The 21295-nt window shown below is 40.9% G+C and overlaps 2 protein-coding genes across 3 annotated transcripts; both read right to left on the bottom strand.

Moving 5' to 3' along the window:
* Window positions 1-114: 114 nt before the first annotated feature.
* On the bottom strand, window positions 115-9410 carry LOC108875225 (serine/threonine-protein phosphatase 2A catalytic subunit beta isoform). Its single transcript, XM_018663984.2, has 8 exons — window positions 8964-9410; window positions 6616-6654; window positions 5108-5278; window positions 3263-3436; window positions 2698-2787; window positions 2454-2615; window positions 1006-1124; window positions 115-900 (listed from the first exon to the last, which is right to left on the bottom strand). Exons 1-8 carry the CDS (start codon window positions 9063-9065, stop codon window positions 828-830), a joined length of 930 nt encoding a protein of 309 aa, XP_018519500.1. The 5' UTR covers window positions 9066-9410; the 3' UTR covers window positions 115-827.
* A 135-nt stretch (window positions 9411-9545) lies between these two features.
* On the bottom strand, window positions 9546-21259 carry LOC108874983 (uncharacterized). Of its 2 annotated transcripts, none has more exons than XM_018663614.2 (6): window positions 20944-21259; window positions 18997-19079; window positions 18390-18504; window positions 18273-18317; window positions 17348-17435; window positions 9546-17002 (listed from the first exon to the last, which is right to left on the bottom strand). In XM_018663614.2, exons 2-6 carry the CDS (start codon window positions 19073-19075, stop codon window positions 10253-10255), a joined length of 7077 nt encoding a protein of 2358 aa, XP_018519130.1. In that variant the 5' UTR covers window positions 19076-19079; window positions 20944-21259; the 3' UTR covers window positions 9546-10252. The 2 variants fall into 2 exon arrangements, with proteins under 2 accessions (XP_018519130.1, XP_018519138.1); XM_018663622.2 differs by having other exon boundaries at window positions 18997-19068.
* Window positions 21260-21295: the final 36 nt, after the last annotated feature.

The following is a 21295-nucleotide window of genomic DNA, read 5'->3' as shown; positions in this document are numbered from 1 at the left end:
TATGACTTTCAAAGGATGTTAAATTCAGAGTTTAAGACTTAAACTGACCCTATTTTTTAATCAAACCAGGTTTAACAGAAAACAGTCTGAAGAAATGACACTGAGGCAGCACAGTAGTTTGTCAATAGGACATTTTATTTCATACGTCTGTTGTCTTTATTCAAATTACAGTAATATACTTGCTGAGATGACCACCGGCTGCAGCCTGGACAGCTAAAACTGACAGCTGTACTACTTGAAGCAAACTTTTTTTTCCTTTTTTTTTCTCCTTTTTTAAAATTATCTTGCAACAGAAAAAAGCACATACTGTATGCCATGAGATGTGATGAGTGGTGGTGGATGTCAGGTAGGTAGGGTTATAGTGCTGGTCTAAAAAAAAAAAAAAAAACAGAAAAAAGAAAAAAACAAAACAAAAAGAAAAAACCTTGCGCGTTGTACATGTTGTAAAAGGATCAGAATATGGCACATTTGGTCCACGTTGGTAGTTTTATTATCTCGTTTTCAAACATGTAATAAACAAAAAAAGAAAGAAAACAGATCATCATAGTTGTACGTGTTGTTTTTCCCCAGAAGCACAGCATTAATGACAGCATACTGAAAACACAACTGTAGAGGGGGCCGCTCTTTAAGTTTCTCTCTTTGTTAAAATCTTGGATTCGTGAGCCAATCGTTTGTTTCTATTCTCCCTGGTACAGTATCATCATCATCATCGTTATTATTATCACTAATATCTTCTTTCCATCCAAAATGAAGGGGGTGAAGGGGGAGAGGGGGAGGAAGAGAGGGGTGGAGCTTCGTGGATGATTGACAGGGATGGCTTTGGACATTCACAGGAAGTAGTCAGGAGTGCGTCTGGTCACGTGGGGCTCGCCGCGGCGAGGGGCGGGGTCAAACTGAAGGCTGAGGAGAGAAGAAGGCGTTTGTTATTGATGGAGTCACTCAGTTAAAACACCTGAGAGGAACAGACGACGCGCGGAGCAGCAGATTTAACGTCTCTGTACTTACAAAGAGTATTTCAGAGTGTCGTCCAGTTCCATGATGGCTGCCTGGTTTCCACAGCGGTAGCAGTAGTTTGGAGCACTAAAGATGGTCACCACGTTCTTATCATGGCCCCAGTTGTAGCCCTGGAGGTGAGAACACACATCCAGTTAGGATGAAACCACACAGTGACGCAGCAGTAACGTGTGGACGGCAGGTGGAAACAAATCTCTGAGCAGAAATAGACTTTGTTTTTAAAAAGCAGCGTCACAGCTCTGCTGATGGTTCTCTCCACAAGAACAACGTTATCTGCATTCACTGAGTTACCACCGCAGATCACCATCGCTCATATCTGTCCACTCCCATGTTGATCAAAGGATTAAAAACCTGAGAAACATCCCTTTAAGATTCATTGAGAACAGATAAAGAATGTGAGTAAGGTGCCATTAAATATTCGTTTGACTGCCTTAATAATAATCTCAGCTGATTAGGATTTTTACCTTTTCATGGATGTTCTCTCTCTATTTGAACTCTTTTAATGGGTCACAGTAACAAGTCTCTTTGCTCTTCAATCACCTCCAGACACCAGAGAAACAATCTGCTGAACTTTAAACTCTTTAAACTTTAAACGATTAAATTCATCACCAACTGAAACTTTCCACAGATTCTCATTTGCTCCTCTGATCACTGGACTCACTCGCAGCTTCTCTTCAGTTGTTAATGTCTAAATAAAACAAACTGGTGAGTCGTCACTTTGCAGCAGCTGCAGCCTGAATGTGAACAGTGTGTGTGAACTGTGTGTCAGGCGCAGTGGGAGTCAAACTGGTCCAGGAGCAGGGATGAAGCAGCTCTGCACCCTCACAACTTCATTATATTACGTTGCCATGGAGACACAGATTTTTTTTTAGGATCCTTCAGGCCACTTGTGAGAGAGTATCTGTGCCAACACGACTGAAATACATTCACAAACACTAAAGCTTCAGATTTTACAGCTGAGTCTTAGTGTGTGGTTTTCAGTCTGTACTGGTGCTGAGAGTCCTGCAGGACTGATCCTAAAACCAGGAAGTCAGTTAGCATGTTAGCATGTTAGCTCTTCCTGTTGTCAGTGTGTTTCTGGTTAAATGTCTGAAATAAGGTCTGTGGTTTTAACACAAGCTCCAGACATTTTCAGGTTTTATTCTCGGACATAAAATGGGTCAGTAAATCCCCCACTCCTGATGTTTGAAGCTTTTACGTGTCTTAAAAAAGGCGGTTGCTAACGAGTGTCTAAATGAGACTACAGAGGTTGTCGGGGACGTTAACATGAAAACCCATCTACTCACCAGTCCACCTTTACAGCCTCGTTGTGTTTCTACTCACGCTCTTTCAAACTCTCACTAACTTTCTAAGAAGAAAGGCTTTTGTAGAAGAGCTCAGAGCTAAATGAAATGACCAGTTGGAAGCTTAGTGGTGGAGACGTTGACGTCCGGTTTTACCTCCATGACCAGCTGATGGGCACGGGACACCAGGGTGAGGCCGTTGGCGTGGTTGAAGGTTTCAGAGATGTCCTGTCCGAAGGTGTAGCCGGCACCTCGGGGGGAGATCCCCCACCCACCGCGGTCATCAGGGTCCGACCACAGCAGGTCGCACATTGGGCCCTGACAGACAGACAGACAGAGTCAACACCACATCCTTTACATCCTGGCTCGTGATCACACACAGTGTTGGCCGTGTGTTTACCTCATGTGGGACTTCTTGCAGGCGGTCCAGAGCTCGTATGTGATCCAGAGTGTCTATGGAGGGAGACAGACCTCCGTGGAGACAGAAGATCTGAAACAAACACAGGAGATGAAGAAGATATCGTCAGCGGCAGCAGAGGAACAATGAGCTCATTCAGGTCAGCCAGGAGAAACACGTAAAACACAAGATGAATTATTCAACAAGGAAGAAAAACTGAAGATGTGTCTCAAAGAAATAACGCAGTGAAAATATAATTAAGGCTGCAGCTAAAGATTCTATTCATTATTGAATCATCTGCAGCAGAACTGCTCCCTAAAAACACATTTCCATTACATCTCAGTCTGTGCAGAGAAAAAGGTCCGCTATCATTTTCTACAGAGCAGTGTGACGCCTTTAAATCTCCAATGAGAAAGTCCACACCCAAAGATTCAGTTTACTGCCACGTTCAACAAAACAACCAGGACTTATTTACATTTGAGACACTGGAACAAATATTCTGAGGTTTTGCTTTAAAAAAGGAATAAAATGATGATTTGATTAATGGAGTATCTGTGGACCCTCGTACCTGTCCATCGACCAGCGCGGTGAGCGGCAGGTAGTCGAACAGGTCTGTGAAGTACTTCCAGACGTTGGCGTTGCCGTACTTCCTCAGGCACTCGTCGTAGAAGCCGTAGACCTGAGTGATCTGCCGCGACTCGTGGTTCCCTCGCAGGATGGTGATTCGCTCCTGGAAACGAACCTGAAGCACAACAACGAAGAAAATAAGACATCAGAGAGCTGCAACTCATGATTTATTTTTCACTTAGAGCTGAAACAATCAGTTAATTAATCAATCAATCAATAGTTTCAGAACTTTAAATGTGAAGATTTTTGTCTCAGGTGAATGTCGGCTGAATATCTTTGGGTTTTGGACAGATGGTAAAAAATAAAACCATTACAGAGTCCAAGATCACGTCCTCAAAACACAAAGATATACAGAGTCCTGCTTCAAATATTCACTTCTGAGAAGCTGGAATCAGAGAAATCTTTGGTCATTTTGAACAAGAACTAATTCATAATCTATAAACCACCTCAGACTTCAGTTTAGACTGGGTTTTGAGAATTAATCCGTTACTGAACCAGATTTATCGTGTGATAATATTTCACATTGTATTTGAAATATGACGGCTGCAGCTGAGCTTCAGGGAAACACGGTGGTGATTCAGTAAAATATAAAACAATTGCACCAAAAATTATTTCATACTAAAGAGGAAGTCAGTTTAATGTGACTCAGCGTTTCCTTCCTGTTCTCCTCAGTCGTGGTCAAAATGTCCCAGAAGCATCTGACTGGTCTTATGGTTTCTCTGCCTGTGGGTTCTGTTTTCACACGTTGACCAGGTCTTTGTGTTAAAACACATCAAACAGCTGTGTATCATGTATGTGCTGCGTAGGTGAAACATGCGTACAGGTCAGGACGTCTCCGTCAGCTCACGTCACCGTCGATGGTTTTACTAACGTGTTTATAACATAATAAAACTTCCTGATGTCCAGGTCACAGGACTGGACCCAGTTTCTGACAAATCCACCGTTTGTTCACGTCTGTTTGAACAAATCAAATTCAGAGGAACTGATGATTATTTTTAGAGGCTGTGAGGCGGGCGGGGGCAACAGGTTTAGTCTCCTGCTTATCAGATTTGTCACAATAAACAAAATGTGAACAGGCCTGTAGCCGGAGAGCGAGAGACTCGACTGATAAAACAAGCTGTAAGAGACAAATTAACACGACATGTTGAGGATGTGAAGGAGAAGGTGAGGTTTCAGAATAATTTTAGAAACAAACACTGGATCTATCTTGAAGAAATCTACATGTGGTTTCCAGCTGAATTTATGATCTATATTCAGTCTTATATATTCAGTTTCCTCTGGGTAGATGTTGCATGATTCCCAACAATAATGAATTTCTTCTTTAAATTCAGTGACAGTTTGTTAAAAATCAAACCAACTCTTCAGAGATTTCACTTCCTCAAACTGTGGCGGTGGAGCTGCAGGTAAACATCTCACCTGACTCTGGGAAAAGCTCCAGGAGGAGGAAAATAATCATCACTGAGCTCACGATCACACATCAGGACAAACACATGAACATGTTTACTGAAGGTCCAGCATCATGTGAGCAAGTCAAACATTACAGCTGCTCCGTGTCCACACAGATACGCACGACCTCCGTCCAGACAAACGTTTAAACTGAGCATGTGCGGGACAGCGTAAACAGGAAGTAGAGTGTTTACTCTGCAGCTCGTCGCTTGTAGAAAGTACAAGTTTTCAAACTAAAACGGTGCCGTTAGTGTTTCTCAGTTTTAGCCTCAGTCTCTTTGTGATCTGTTGAACACAGACAGACAGACAGACAGACAGACAACATGGCGGCGGCGTTTACCTTTAACGTGACGAGCAGCGTGACCGTCTCCACGGAGTAGTAGCCTCTGTCGACGTAGTCTCCCATGAACAGGTAGTTGGTGTCGGGAGACTTTCCTCCGATCTTAAACAGCTCCATCAGGTCGTGGAACTGACCGTGGACGTCGCCGCACACCGTCACCGGGCATCGCACCTGAGGGGACAGGTAACACCGTCACCAGGGGCGTCTCAACCACAACGCCACCACCTGTTCACTCTGTTTAAACTTTTAGAAAGGAAGCTTCTTTTTCCTCCAATTTGCTGTGATGGTTACTGTTAAAACATGATGTTTATATCCTGAACTGTTACAGTCACTGCTCATAATAAAGCTGATGTTCAGTCAAATGAACTTAAATCTTTGTCGCTGTTTAAAAGCTGGTTTTGGAGACTCGTCTCTCTGAGGATCAGTTTTATCATTAAGCTGAATAAACACTGATTAAAAGAGTCCACACAGCTTTGTACTGTCACTGACAGATTCTGTTTCTATAAAGACTCAGTGGCATTTTAAAAAGCTAAGTGTGTGAGAGTGTGTGTGAGCCTGCAGCACAGACACAGTTTTCAGTGTAAACAAGGTGTGATATTGTTCAGTCTGTGGAGGCTCAGTCATATTCTGCTTCAAACTCGCCGGAGGGACCGACACTGAAAATCAGATCCAGATCACATTCAGGATTTCTTTATAAAACACAGAAACAAACTGATGTAAAAAAAGAAGAAAAACAGATTCACTGCTGAAGTGTTTGGTTTGAACTGAAGCATCAATCTTTTCATCAGAAGGTGTAAATCTCATTGAGGAATAACCTCCACCTTCACCTACACGTATTGATCGGTGCTGGTCAGGAGATTAATGCGACTTCCTGCTCAAACCAAAACAGCTTTCAACACTTTGACTTTAGTTCCCTTTCTGTTCAGTTTGGAAACGTTCCAGCAGATTTCACCATCTGAGCCTGAGCTGACTGTCGTCCTCTGCTGCTGCCTGTTGTTGTCGTTTCTGCAAATGATTCTACTAAAACTGATTCAGACGTACACAGGCTTTGGTTTGACACAACTGATGATGAGGAGATGAAACTGCTGTTTTGTGTTGGAGCCACAGATTTACTGCATTTCTTAAACCAGTTTCTAGTTAAGGTTAATGAATTGTCCTGTACTTTATTCATATTAAATGTCACAGTAAAGGTAGAAAATCTCACCTGTGTCTGCTAATCATGTTCCAATTAACTGATCAATCATTTATCATTAAATGTCTAATATATGGTGCTGGAACATGTCCTCAAACCAGGATATTAAATCACTGGTCAGACAAAAATGCAAAGTTAACATGAATCAGAATGTGATAAATAATCTAAGAATGTTTCAGCAGATGCATGTTTGTGTGGTTTTATATCAGTTTTTAGGCTCTATAAAGAGACAATGTGTGTCACCCAGGACCTGAGCTGTGATGGAGGTTAATCAGTGAGTGTTTGATGCTGAGGACAGACTCGGGGAAAACCTCACCTCCTGAACGTTGGACTCCTTGGTCAGAATCTCCTTGGCCTGGAGGAGACAAACACAGATTCTTTATTTCATTTCAACGTTTTCTGTAACATCCACATCTCAGACACAAACACTAACACAGGTCTGTGTGACCTCACAGGCCACCGTAGTGTTTGAAACACTGATCGGAGTTTATATATTTCTGATGCTCTTCTATGGACGACTGTGCTCTCATTTCAAACTCCTTCAGCTTCTTAATTCTTAAAGCTCAGGAAATAAAACTCAGCTGATTCAAAAACTGAAATCATTTGTCAATGAACTGATCACTGACTGAATATATCTTTATTATGTTTAAACGTGCAAAGATGTCACTTTACGTTTAATAAATATTCATTAATTAGAAAGATGATCAGCTGATCAGATCAATACTTAAAATAAACAACTGTTGGCTGCAGCTTTGGTTGATTAAAATCAAACATGGTACAAACACTGTCCCTGAATCAGTGTGAGAAACTCAAACATAACTTTATTTGTTGTTAAGTGAATAAACAGCAGTTATGATAGAAAAAGTCTGAGCTGGTTGTAGCTGCTCTGTCCTCTCTGATGGTTTAATCTCCTCTGAGTTTCACTCAAAACATCACTTACATAATAAACTAAAGTGATTATTAAGAAATTATCCAAAAAGAGTGAACAGTGAGTTTGTGTCAGTCGTAGTTTTACTGTTATCACTGTGACGCCCAGCAAAACTAGAGCTGGAAGGATTAGTTGATTAATTAGTTACTGATGGACAGAAGAATAACCAATAGAAGACATCTGAAGACACCCACTGATTAAAGAAGATGGTCAAATATAAGTCAGCAGATTAAACAATGATGAAAATAATCATTTGTTGCTGCGCTAAATGTCTTCAGGCTCAGCTGAAATATCAGAGCTGCAGATACTGAACAGAAAAAAAATGATTGATTTCTCGTTAGCAAAATGAAAAATATGAGTAAATTAGGAGCCTAACAGGTCACATGAGGTCCAAGTCTAAACTCTGGACTCTGCTGACCCGGGACAGGTGTTTATCATTATTTTAAACATCACTGAACTGTGATTTCTACTTATATGCATGTGGGGCTGCAACAACAAGAATTGCCATTTTCATCAATGATTATTTAGATTAATAAAGAACTGTTAAATCCGTAATACATCAATGAATTGTCAAAAATTTCACAAAGCTTAAGTTAACGTCTTAAATGTGTTATTTTGTTCGACCAAAAATCCACAAAAAGCCGCAGAATATTTTGTTTGTAAAGAGATATGACCATGAAAAGCAGCAAATCTTCTCATTTCAGAGGCGGACATTTGCAAAGATCTGGTATTTTTCTCAGTTTATGTTAATATACTCACATGACTCAAATTATTAAACAGTTATCAAACTAGCCAATGATTTTTCTGGTAATCGACTGATTGTTTAGAGGTCTGTTGCTTTATAAAACCAACGTGAGCTGGTACAAATTATTCCTAATGGTTCAGTGCAACCTTACTTCCAAGATGAGATTATTATATCCAAGTGAAATGATCGTTTAACCTCATTCACCCTGAAAACAGCCCAGCTAACACTCTGCATGCTTTACTGACCAAACCAAGGCTTTGACTCTTTGCTTTCATTCATTCAACAATCATCTCCCTTCACACTGAGGAGAGGAAACAACCTGCAGAACCTCAGCTGTAAGATTTACACTTACTGCTCCACTAACCGCGCTGTATTAACATTAAAGGTCGCTGCTGCAGACAAGCTACCAAACGAGTTATTTCATGGTGCAACGGAGCTGAGGTGACGCCTGAAAACTGAGAGGCTCGACAGGTTTATGCAATAAAACGCTTGATCGATAAAGACAGGGCGCGGTGAGGATCATAACACGAACTCTCATTAACAGATATTTGATAAAACTTTAGATACAAATATATAAAAGAACAGCATCAAACATTAGCCGAGTCCTGCTCTAAAAGCAAAATGTAGCCTTGTTAATAAATGGGCAGTAAAACCGGGTCCGTCTATTTGCTGGTAATGATGTGAAGATGGGAATTTTCGGCCTCTGTCCTGAGACGACGGCTATCGAGTAACCGTCCGCATTAGCACCGTTTTCAAAGCTCGGACAGAGAATTGGGCTAAAGTATGAGCTTTGGAAAATGATTTAGCTTTAGCTGCGGTGCTGTGAAACATTAATAACCCCAGAATGACTGGTCGAAAACGGGGCGAAAATCGCCGCCGCTGTCGCTACCTCATTCCAGAAATTAGTCGGACCCGCTTTCGCAATCTAGGCCACACTGAAAGCGAGGCCGACAGAGTCAGGATAAAACCCGGGCAGATGTAGCCCACTTACCTTCTCGCAGAGTGTCCTGACTTGGTTTTCCGTTAGCTGCTTACACTCGTTTAGCTGTTCGATCCATTGGTCTAATTCTTTAGTAAAAGATTTGTCTTCCATGACAGCCGCGGTAGCTTGCTAAGCTAGCTGTGTTAGCTACCTGAAAAAACAAACTGGCCTGTGTCTCAGCGCTAGCTGCTTTAGCCTTTAGCTCGTCGTATTGTTAACCCGATCTAGTCCCGCCAAACCGGTTGGAAAATCAACGATAAGACCTAAAATTAACGAGCCCTTCAATCAGCTTCTATCATGATAAATTACCGATGTGAAATTACCGACGTTAAAAACCAGATTATATGGGCCGGGGGAGTCAAAAGGGTCGAAAGTCCCCGATGCGGCAGACCGTAGCGGCAGGAGACAGCAGCGTCGCAGCGGCTAGCCGATTTGCTAAAAGAGCTAGCTACAATAACATCCGGGCATTTCAGCAGCACGCTGAGTCTGCGCACCAGTGACACCTTGTGGCCAGTCAGTGAACTGCAAGATGGTTCAAAGAACATAGGGGTTAAGTCAAACTAAAACTTGAGTCTGAGTCTTGACTGAGTCTTGAGGTGTAAATCATAAAAAAGCCTTTAATATTACAAAGCCCACACCAGTGCATTTTGGCAACAATCCGTCATTGGGATACTGGAGTAAGATACAAACACAAACACTTCAGTAGGACAAATGAATTACAGGTATGGATAGAAAGAAGGCAGGACTACAGAAATCACAGGAGATCAAAAGGCACAGGCACAAGAGGCACATTGAATATACCCTGATGTAGATTATCTATCTCCAGAATATAATGTGTAATAATCTAATTAGAAAAGCTATTAAAAATACAAAGACATTTCAAAGAAGGTGTCACATATAAATGATAAGTACTGTATAACAAAGGGGACTTAGCTAAGCAAACTAACAGGTCTGCCAAAAAAAGGGGTGAATAGAATTTTATTTTTCATACTCAAAGCATCCAAAATGCCTTCCAGTACTTGAGGATAATCCTCAAAACACCCAGATCCACAGTTATGTTACATAATACATCATACCCAAGCTATAACACAAAGACCTGAGGTAATACTGGGAAAGGAATTTTCCTCTACATCCAGTTGATTCACTACTAAATGTAATTCATTACAGATACCATAACCCTAACAAAAAACAAGTTTTTTCCATGTGATTTACTGAATTACTGAATTTACTGAAAACCACAAATTATTAATGATTTGTCAAATGATAAATCAAATTCATATATTGTATTTTAGAGATTTTCATGGACTAATATCACTGTGGATCTGCACGTCACTCTGCAAGGCAACAGACTCTTCAATAACATTAGTTTCTGTTTGTTTCAATGTCTTTTGTTTCTGTGCCCTTCTCATTGATTTTATGCACATGTATAACATGAAAACAAAATGGAAGAGGAAAAGGCTGATGCAGATAACCCAAGTTATGACTAATGACCAAAACAATTTCTTCTGTCTTAACTGATATATTTGTAGCAGCCAATCCACTGACATCTCCAGCTCTTTGAAAACCAGCATCAAATGACCACATTCATTATCATCACTGATCCAGCCTTCTAGTACAATCTTAACAACTGCTTGGTTTAATCCAAAGAAAGTCAGGAGAACTCTGTCAGGTAAAATCTGGCAGTCAAATGCCAGTGGTGACCCTGATCCTAAGTACAAGACATCTGTGGCGTTGTCCTTTGCACAGTTGTCAATAGTGACTGAGCCACGTTGGAAAGCCAACATGTAGATGTCGTTTCCATCACCCCCGACCAGGTAATCACCACCAGTGGACACCAAGATATCATCTCCGTCAGAGCCTTTGAGAAGGGAACTTTCATAACCAGATACCAAGATATCAGAGTAGATGGAGCCGATCACAGTCTCCACATCCTTCAACACGTCCCCCTCAGCATCAGCATAGCGGCCTTGTCCAGTCAACAGGTTGACATAAACCCCTTTACCCTTCTCATGATCGCCCCGGTACAGAACAGTGTCTCTGCCAGGACCTCCATCCATTAGATCTGCCCCTGGTCCAGGAATGAAGACGTCACTGCCGGAGTTCCCCATCATCGTGTCATCTCCATCCTCGCCATAAAGAGTGTCATCTCCCAGACCACCAATCATGAGGTCAGCTCCATTTCCTCCAATCAGTGTGTCATCTCCTTGGCCTCCATCCAAGGCGTCATCCTTCCACCCACCAATTAGAGCGTTGTCTTCATCATTACCTAGTATATCGTTGGACTGGGAGGGGCAGCCTTGAACTGTATGGACCTTTGACAGATTTCTCTGAGAGCTGAGGTCCAAACGGCAGTCAGTCTGCGACTGTTTCAGAGTCACTTTGAAAGCTTCAATCTCAAATAAAGGAACATCTCCAGTTGAGTTTAGTAATTTCAATTTAAAATTCATTCCGTCAGAGCTCTGAAACTCCAGGTGCTGGTGTTGGTAACCTTCAGTGTAGCTGAGCAGAGTGAGTTTTAATTGTTCCCCATTTGTTGTGATCGTCACATCCAGATCTCCTGTTGATGATGAGTTCAGTGCGACTTCGCTGCCATCAACGAAATCCATGTCAACCAACACAGTGTCAATATTCTGATCTTCTGCAAAGTTATCAATCATTAAGTTAGTTCCATATCCATGTTTGATGATGTAAGTGTCTTTACCTTCACCTCCAGACATCAGTGCACCCCCAGTATAAGGATCAAGCAAATTCTCCTTGCTGTTCCCAACCATGATGTCGAAACCTGGGGAGCCATACATTTCTTTCACTGACTCAACTTTATTCATCATCATCACTTTGCCTTCGAGGCCACAGAGGATCTTCTCATCTGAATTCTTATTTCTATATGTGAAACACTTGGGCTGTTCCACTACACTGACTGATCGTTTCTGGATTTGTGTTTGGACTGAATGAAGTTGTTCAGGTTTCTGGTTTCTGTAATCAACAGTTAAGGGTAACATTAAAGACTTGCTGCCACAGCTGCTGAGGTTGGACATCAGCCCAGCTGTTATTCCATCACTGGTCTTGATCTGCAGGTGCTGATAATTCTTTGACTCAAACCATTTCTGTAAGATAACACTTCTCCTTCCGTTTACCAAAAGGATGATGCTCTGTCCTTCACAAGAACATGTTACATGCTCATATTGTTCTTTCAGGAAAAGAACGTCCAAGGTCAGATCTGGTGATTGATTGTTGATGGTTTTTACTCCTTGTCCTGGTGTGATAATGTACCAGTCCTCTCCTCCTCTCAACTGAATGAAGTCGTCTCCTCTTCCTGGGACAAAAACATTGTGTTCTTTGTTCCCTCTGATGATGTCATTAAAATTTGACCCACGGACCTCTGTTACACTGTTCAGAGCCTCGTCCTCCTGAAGGTCCACCTCCAGACGAGATGTGGAGCTGCTGTAGTCAATTCTCTGACTTTTTATGCAGTTGATGAACGGATCTTTCTGCTGGCAGTCAGCCTTGTTATCTGAGACTGTGAAAGTGATCAGATCCTTTGTGATGATGAGCAAGTGTCTGTCTTCTGGTGATCTGAACCAGTTCACTAAAGTCACTTGGATGGTTGTTGTGTCATGGACAGCGTTCAGAATAACATTGCTACCTTCTACTCTGACTTTTAAAGTGTGAAGATTTGCTTCTATAATGGCCAGGTCTGTTTCATTGTCTCTGGAGTAATTCTCAATCCTCACTGAAGACTGTTTGCTGTTTTTCACCATGTATATGTCTTCTCCTTCACCACCGATCAGACGATCTCGACCTCCTCCTCCATCTATCAGATTCTTCTCTCCATTTCCAATGAGCACGTCATCATACTGAGACCCAAAGATGTTTGTAACTGTTCGTAAAAGTGGCTGTGATGTGTTCACTGTTTCACCCTGTTTCTTAAACATCTTGTTAATTCCTGTGGCCACCAGCTGAACAGAAGTAACCACAGTGGAGGAAATCTCAAATAAGACTCCGTCTCCTGACATCATGTTCATATGACGATACAGCTCCCCTAAAAACCAGTTTTGTATGATGACAGTATGGCTGCCCTCATACATTAACACTGCATCATCTCCAGATTTAGACACAGAAATGTGACTGTAATCAGCACTGAAATGGAGAGTGTCTTGTGCTTTGGAAGGATCGTAGTTGTTAATTATTGTTTTCCCTCCATTGTCAGGAATGACGTACGTGTCTTTTCCACCAGAGCCTTCAGCATAACTTCTCTGTGGACCCAGGAAGAATATGTCATCACCTGGTTCACCATAAAGCTGATAATAGTAACTCAACATCAGTTCAATAACATGTTTGTCCTCTGATTCCTGAACTGCAAAAAAGCGATTAGCATCTCTGTTTCCCTTGTATATTCCATATCTTGAATATGACAGAGCTTTATAACCTGAAACCACTGTTACAGACCCGGCTGGTATGAGCATGAGTACTTTTTTCTGTAGTGTCTTATACTCTAATTGATGTGACTCTCCCAGGCCAAGAATGATATCATTGCTTCCTTGTGTATCGATGTTCCAACACCTCCTCCCAGAACTCTCATCACTAGATACAAAATAGTTCATGCAGAACTCAGACTGACCCTGATCAGCGAGGCAGAAGTAAATACCTCCTCCATTCCAAGAGGAACCACCACCACTAAAATCAATGGCTTTTGTTCCATCCTTTTCCTTTGTAACTCTGTAATATTCTTTATAGTCTGATATCTGAGCAACAAGTTTGTGTCCCTCTTCAATTTCATCGTGACGCCAATCATAAAACACACTAGCCACATGGATTGCAAAATGATCAATACCTTTTCCATAGCCAACATACACAGCCACCAGTTTCTGTAAAACTCCAGCTTCCTTTGGGAGGCTGTTCAGTTCATTCTGGATGCCCATATAAACATCATCAAAGGCCATCCGAATTGCTGATAGAGCCAGGTTTATAGGCACTATAAATGGTGCCAGTTCAGGCTGAGCCATTTCAACAACATCCAAAACAATCATACCTCCATCAAAGGCAGCCTCAATGTATCCCAGTGTGTCACCTCTCTCCAAGTCTTGTTCAAAATTGTATATCCCAAATCCAATTCCCACTATTGGCATAATGCTCATGGTGCCCTTCACTGCAGGGTTTCTCATGATTGCTCCTGCAGCTCTGCCGATTCTTGTCTCTGAGGACAGGGCTTGTTTTGCAATAACAGATGTCGTCATAGCTGTCACTCCATGAGCTGTTTGCAAAGTTCCCACCACACCATCTTTGATGTCGCCCTGTTCAAAAGCATGAACAGCTCCTTTCATCCCCAGCATGAGGCCTAATGCACCAACAGCCGTCCCAGTGTGCTCTACATACTTGCTGACTTGATGGGAGGATTCTGGACTGTGCGTCTCCATGTCATGAACTGCTGTGTTGATGCTCTTCAACATTTTTTCAGTGTATTCTTGACTCTCTGGAGATAACTCAGCCCTAAACTCGACAGGTTCAGCATCAGTACCCTTGGACACCAGCTGACATATGAACTGTCCATTTTCTATTCTGGCACTGCCCTCCCTCACATGCAGCTCTGCCAGTCTTTCACCATATTTTGCTTTCAGTTGGCTGTGGACTTCTTCAGAAAATGATGCAGATGCCCTGGAAAAATAATCTTCAAGTCTGAAGGAATTCTCTAACTCTGAGGCAGAATTCAAGTCTCGTGATGTTACAGAGCCATCCTCATAACCTCCTAATGTTCCAGATGCTGGAGGTTCATCTCCAGATGGTGTTGGAAAATGTTGCTCAGTTTTTGTTTTGAAATCAATGTAACCTTTTAAGAATGCCTCTTTATCTGTCGCTTCAAATATCTTTAATTCTACTGCCATGTCTGCCACTGATTCTGGTGCATTATATTTTGTATATGCTGTGAACATGACCTCTTCGTAGTGTAGAACTTCTTTAAGCTCGTTCATTAATTTACCCCTCTTGACCTTCCTCCCTGTTAGTTTGATGGAATTTTCAGGTGTTGCTGAGCCATGAAATCCTCGCCTGCTTGGGTCAATCCAACTTCCTCCTCTTGCCATCGGGTGGTTTTCAAAAAAGAAATTCAGTCCTTTCTCTCTGATATTGTTGTCTGAGCTTTCAGCCATACTCAGAGCCATCAGCACCAGAGGAAATGTCCTGAAATTTCTGGCAGATTCAGATATAACTGATGCAGTGAAATATGTGGTGAACACAGACTTAAAGGACAGAGGTAGGTGAGCTGTGTGTTCACCAAGAAAAATATCTCTCACATATTGAACATAACTTTCTTTTATTAGTCGTACCTCTTCTGGGCTCCTTTCAGTTTCATCACCAAGAATGTAATTTCTCATGGATTTGTATTCTTCTTTGCCTTTGCCTCTTTGATTATTAATCCATGTTTTAACTTCATTGATTTTTTCCTCATTTCCAATTTGATTGTTGTCAAGTTTTTTTCCAACTGGGTACACGTACAGACTTCGAGGATTAACCTCATATATCCAGTCTCTGACCATCAGATATGTGGGCTCATCTTCTCCAGTCTTTGCGTAGTGACGGATGATGTTTCTAACATCTTTTCCTGATTCAATCTTATAACATTTAGAAAGAACATTCTTTATTTCTGCTTCATCCTTCATCCATCTTGTGTCCTCATTATTATTTTTTTTATCATTATTATAATTATTGTTTCTTATTTGTCTTCTCATTAAATATTGCTCTTCAATTTGTTGCAAGCTGTTGATGTCTGTTTCTTTTGGAAAAGGCTGGTCAGTGTGAAATAATCCCCAGGTCAGAGCTTCAAGTTCATATAAGGCATCACTAAACTGCTTAGATCCTTCACTCTGGTCAATAAATCTCTTTGGCTCATTTGGCCAGCTGTTTCCACTGCTCTCTTGTCCTGAATGGCTGTCCATCAGAAAATTTCTTTCATTGGTAAAAACTGCCTCTCCTTTACTGCCAGCCTCATTTCTAATAACTACGTCTCCGTTCCTGTCAAGAGTTGCCACCACTTTCTTGCTGTCATCTTTGTGTCTCCATTGTGTCCCATCTGGAGAGATTTCTTGTGTAATTTTCTGTCCTGTGTGCCTGACCTGGAGCACAGCATCCCTCAGGTGCAGCTCTGTCTGGATGTTGACAGTTTCATGGAGCTCTCTCAGTAGGGTCTCAATGAAAGCTTCATTTGATCCGAGCTCACATCCCACCACACTTGTTGTTTTGATTGTATCACTGACTCTGGAGGTCCTTTGAATGATTTTGGCCACATCCTGGGCTCTGTACCCAGCCAGTTTCATCTCTCCTGAGCTGTCTCTTCCTCCATGACCTACCAGGACCAGTCTGCTGTCCTCTGACAGTGGCTCTGGGTCCCCACGGATCAGTTTTGGTCTTTGGTTTTGATCAAGAATGTAGACAGAGCTGACCTTTGGATGTTTTTCATAAAGATAAGTAGCAGCTTTTCTGACTGCAGGATTATCTTCCAGAATGAGGATCTGCTGGTGGTCGTACTGTGTGGTGTGATCAACTGGTCTTTGTGGAATTCGGTAGCTGGAAACTGAGTCAGGTTGATCCATGACCTGGTAAATCTGGTGATTATCCTGGTTAGTTTCTAAGACTTTGTTGCTGCCACGGACCAGAAAAACCCGAATGAAGTTATGCTGGAAGTCTGTGGTTGTGTTTCCGTCCAGGGAGAACACTGGGGCAGCTTCAAGTGATGGTTTCAACATCAGCTCTGAAAGTGATGAACCAGAAAGCCCAGACACACTTTGTCCATCTTCTGAAACCTTTCCAAATATTTTCACTACAGTGTAGCCGTCTGCTTTTGGTAAACATGACTCATTGTACAGACAATCTTTACTGACTATTACTGAGTAAAGAGGATCCATGCTGTATTCCTGCTGGACTCTGTCAATCGTTGACTTTTCTTTGTCAGTCATGATCAGAAGTTTTTGACTGTAACTGTGTGAGATCTCAGATGCACTTAGCAGCCAGTCTTGTTTCTTCTGTTCATCAATATCTGCCATGAAGGTCTCAAAGTCCTGGGAAATAATTAGAAATACAATAAATAAATAAAAATATTGCAGATCATCAGGTTAAAATCAGATCAAGATAAGATGACAGATTTAGATTATTTTACCACAGATAAGTGAGAGGGCATGGATGTTGTTGTCTCTAGTTGTTTAAAACTCTTCCTTACACCCCACAACTGAGAAAATATATTACTGACCTGTAGTTTTACAAATTTTATTTTTGATGTTTATGTAAGATGTGATATTTAATTCCTTGTAACCCAATGTATGAAGTCTTGGCTGACTGATTTGGGTTCCAGACTGATTTGACTGAATTCAGTTCTTCTAAACTCAGTTCCTTTAAAATCCACCAACCTTTTCCTTCTGAATGACACAGGTGGTGAAATTCTCACACTCCTGAAAACCATCCAGCAGACTCATTGGGTTTTGGTCAGTGTCCCTCCTAAAAGAAGATTAACATGTTTATGTCATACAGGGGTATAATTCTGTCTTTTTCTTTTTCTATTTGTACAAAAAGGTCAATCCACATCAACTCTGAGGGGTATGATATATGATCTCATCATGGACTTGATTTGATGATATTTTTATCATCATGTCATATTTTTATTTGATGTGACATTTGAATTCCATCCTGTGAAAACACCTGGCAGAAACTAGCCAACTCCATCCCACACTCAATACTTCTACTGGTGTTCGGGTAATACTAGCTCTGCAGCCCAGACTTAATAACAAGTTTGCATCTGGAAACTTTTGTCAAACTAAAGACTGAAGGATAGCTCTGAACTTTTAATTTAAACTAAATCTGTAGATTATATTCTCAATGAAAAATGTGCATCACACTCTCAATGCTCAGGCTGATGTAATTAGTTTTGTCCAACTGTCCAAAACCAATTCAACTGACTATTATGTTGAGACAAAGGAAAATCACCAAATTCTCATTTTGAGAAACTGGAGCCATTAAATGTTTGGTGCTTTGGCTTGAAAAATAACTATGCCTTTTTGAAGTAGTTTAAAATTTTAAAAGCTTTTTGATCAAAACCTTAAATTTTCTAATAATACCTAGGATTAAGTGCTATATATATATATATATATATATATATATATATATATATATATATATATATATATATATATATATATATTATAGCAAGCAACTACACTACTTTCATGAGTACAGGCCTATCTCTGCAGGGGATTTAATATAGTGGGTTGGTTTGAGTTTGAGTTTGAACTAGAATTGCATCAAAAAGCTTTGAACATATCATAAGCAATTCCTTACCTATTAATGGATCTCTCTGTTCTGGTCCCATGAATGGATGTGTCCCTATAAGATAAAACAAAGTCCTTGTTACCTTTTCAGTGCCAAGTCCACGTAAGTCTGAACACAGATTTCTACCTTTGGTGTGAAGTGTCCTTGATCCTCTGATGAACCATGTGTTCAGACAGTCCTCTGAGGCGGTGCAGTGCAGCGATGTCAGCGCTGAGCTCCTCCCAGTCCTCATCTCTCACCTCTGGAAAGTTGAAACATTTACATTTAATGATCCACAGCATCAGTTATAGGTATTTGTTTGGTGTACTTGTTCTTCTTGGCTGACTTCTTCATTAAAACGTGACTTGGGCCGCTCAGCAAACAGATTCACCAGCTGCTCTACTGTTGCATTTCAGTCAGAGTAGTTGCTCAGGGAGTGTTTGCTGCACTATTACATTACACTTACTGTTACTGTAGAGGAGAATATAAACAAAAAGACAAATGAATGTACTGTATGAGTTTTCTAGCAATAAAAAAACACTTGTGATAAACACCCTGTAGGGGGGGCTCTTGGTCTGTGCTTCAGTCATTAATAAACTTACTGGAGAGCTCAACATTCACAGCATTGAAGCATTACCTTGGTGTCCACAGGTATCACCAGATCAACCAGCACTGAATCCTTAAAGATTACAACTTTAAATACATAGAACAGAGTCAGAAGTTGAGGTTTGTTAAAATGTTAAATGTTTCTTACCAAATGGTTCAGTGAGGCTGAGGAGGCTGAGAAGAGTCAGGAGCCTCAGAGTCCACCAGTTCTGCATCTGACCTGCCATCACACTGCAAAATATCACATACAGCAACAGAAACAGCAAACTGAAAATTTAGATTCTTGTCCATCATCAGTCCCATGAGATGGCATCTAATCAGTTCCAGATTTATTCTAATAGCAGGACAATGAGCGAAAACACAAACTTTTAGTGTCTATACTTTTGCACAGTACAGTAGTCAGTGGAGGAGATAACCCACATCACCGTGTTGAAAAGTCTTAATACATTTGCATGTAATGGCAGAAACTTTGTTCTGCTGAGGTACAATCTGAGCTACAGTTCAAGACAGAGAAAAAGTATATATAAACAGGTGAAAGCCACATGTTCAGTGCAAGCTCAGCCTCTCAGCTCCTCCTCTGACTGGTGGTAGAGCACTACTAATAAAATCCCCAGTATTCATGGAGCTGAGTGTGTTCAACAGATGAGTAAAGTCTAATTTCAGAGGTCCTGGCTGTCATTGGTCCTGATGTGCACTCTGATGTTGGGTGTGCAGCCAGAGTATGTGGGATTTTTTCTGTTGTCTCACATAACACCTTTGGAAAGGAGTATGTTCTAGTATTGTAAATATTTATGACTTTGCTATCCTTAATAGCAAAGAAAGCCACAATCAGAGTTTGAGACCCAGACATCACCTTCCCCTGTGGCCTTTCACTTTATGAATTACTCTGTCCCCCTATCAGAAAAACAGGAAACAGGTACAGGGTCGGGAAACACTTCTTGCTGACTGTGACAGAAGGGAAACGTGGTTCAAACTGATTGCTAGGGGATGTCCTGTAGAAAATAAGCCCATAGAGCTTCTGTGCAGTGGCTTGTTAAGAGCCAGTATGAGTTGAGTATTTTTCAGACTAATTTTCTTTTTTTCATGTTTTAGTTAATGTCAGAGTAGAACAGACTGCCACAGTGACGTACAGTCTGCTTAATTTTTTGTGAGTTATTTAATGACATGTTAGACACTTAGAAAACAGTTTTAAAACTGTACGCTCAGGTACATTCAAGTGCTTGTGGTAAAATATGACATCAGAGATTTTGATTACATGTACATGACAGACAGATTACACAGTATAAAAAGCAACAGCATGTCCACTATAGGAGTAGGATGGAGTGGATGGATGGGTCAACAAAACACAAGACTGCTGTTTGGTTCCAGTTTGAACCCAGTAGTCATTGTTTCTTTAATCCATGACTGTTCCACAACTGGTTTTAACCTGAACCACCATCTTTTCCTAAATCTACCTCAGTACCTAACCAAGCTGAGACCGTCCCACAATGTTAACCAAGTGTTTACTATCGTTACCATGACGACAACAACAAGCTTGCTGGTATGCTCCTAGGGGTCATATCTTAGGGTAGAAACAAGCGACCTGTATGGTCTTTTAGGTTGGAGGACTTGTTGGAAAGATATTGGATTGCTACATCCACACATACTGTACATACATTAACTGTCTTTACCTCCTGGTCATCAAGGACATTTTAATTGCCATTGTTTAACTAAACAGCAATTAATCAGCCAATTATTCCAACATATAGAGCATGACTTTTAAAACATCAATACATGATTTATTAGATTCAATATGTTCATTCCCCTCAAAAGCCTCCCTTATAGAACTCAGAAGTGATAAGTATTCAAAAAAGTACCAGCGATTTATAGGTACAAGTCAAGTCAATTTAGGAGTCACTGTCTAGAAGTTTTTGCAGAAAAAAAGAAGAGTATATAAGTTCAGCACTTGAAACACTTATCAAACCTATTTCTACTAAAAATGGGTCAACAGTGTGGCATTCAGAGTTCACCTGCTTATATAAAATATGTAACAGTTACACAAACTATATACACACCACCAAACGCATTTTAGTTTGTTTGCTCTTATTTGACTCACCCAGCTCTGATCCAGGTCCTGTGCAGTTGAAAGATATTTAAAGTGAAAGTATGGTGCAGTATAGATATGATCAAACCTCTATTCTCTTCAGTTCCGGTTGTTATTCTAATCTTCCCTGTAAATTTCACTTTCCTTTCTTAATCTCTTTGAGGAACTCAGGCTGAGACTAATGCTGTAAACCTGAAACTGAAAGGATTTTAAGTTTGATTGTAGCTCACCAAATAATTCAGCACAAACTACAGAAATATTCAATCTCTGACATTCAGCACGTAGATATTGAAGGTGTGACACAGAACACCATAGTCTGGCACAAAATCTCTCATCCTCTCAAACAATAACAATACAATTCCAG

The sequence above is a fragment of the Lates calcarifer genome, linkage group LG13 (genome assembly GCF_001640805.2).
Source record: "Lates calcarifer isolate ASB-BC8 linkage group LG13, TLL_Latcal_v3, whole genome shotgun sequence".
Lineage (NCBI taxonomy): Eukaryota > Metazoa > Chordata > Actinopteri > Centropomidae > Lates > Lates calcarifer.
Note: the sequence above shows the minus strand (reverse complement) of the source record. Positions and strands in the feature narration are given on the sequence as shown.

What these genes read in the sequence shown, in the direction of transcription:
- LOC108875225 (XM_018663984.2), bottom strand. Translation starts at nt 9,065, where the DNA reads ATGGAAGACAAATCTTTTACTAAAGAATTAGACCAATGGATCGAACAG. An exon ending in AGGAGTCCAACGTTCAGGAG is followed by an intron (nt 5,279 to 6,615) that starts GTGAGGTTTTCC and finishes CTGTCCCCTCAG; the next exon opens with GTGCGATGCCCGGTGACGGT. An exon ending in GACACTCTGAAATACTCTTT is followed by an intron (nt 901 to 1,005) that starts GTAAGTACAGAG and finishes TTCTCTCCTCAG; the next exon opens with CCTTCAGTTTGACCCCGCCC.
- LOC108874983 (XM_018663614.2), bottom strand. Translation starts at nt 19,075, where the DNA reads ATGGCAGGTCAGATGCAGAACTGGTGGACTCTGAGGCTCCTGACTCTT. An exon ending in AAGGACACTTCACACCAAAG is followed by an intron (nt 18,318 to 18,389) that starts GTAGAAATCTGT and finishes TTTATCTTATAG; the next exon opens with GGACACATCCATTCATGGGA. An exon ending in GTGTCATTCAGAAGGAAAAG is followed by an intron (nt 17,003 to 17,347) that starts GTTGGTGGATTT and finishes ATTATTTCCCAG; the next exon opens with GACTTTGAGACCTTCATGGC.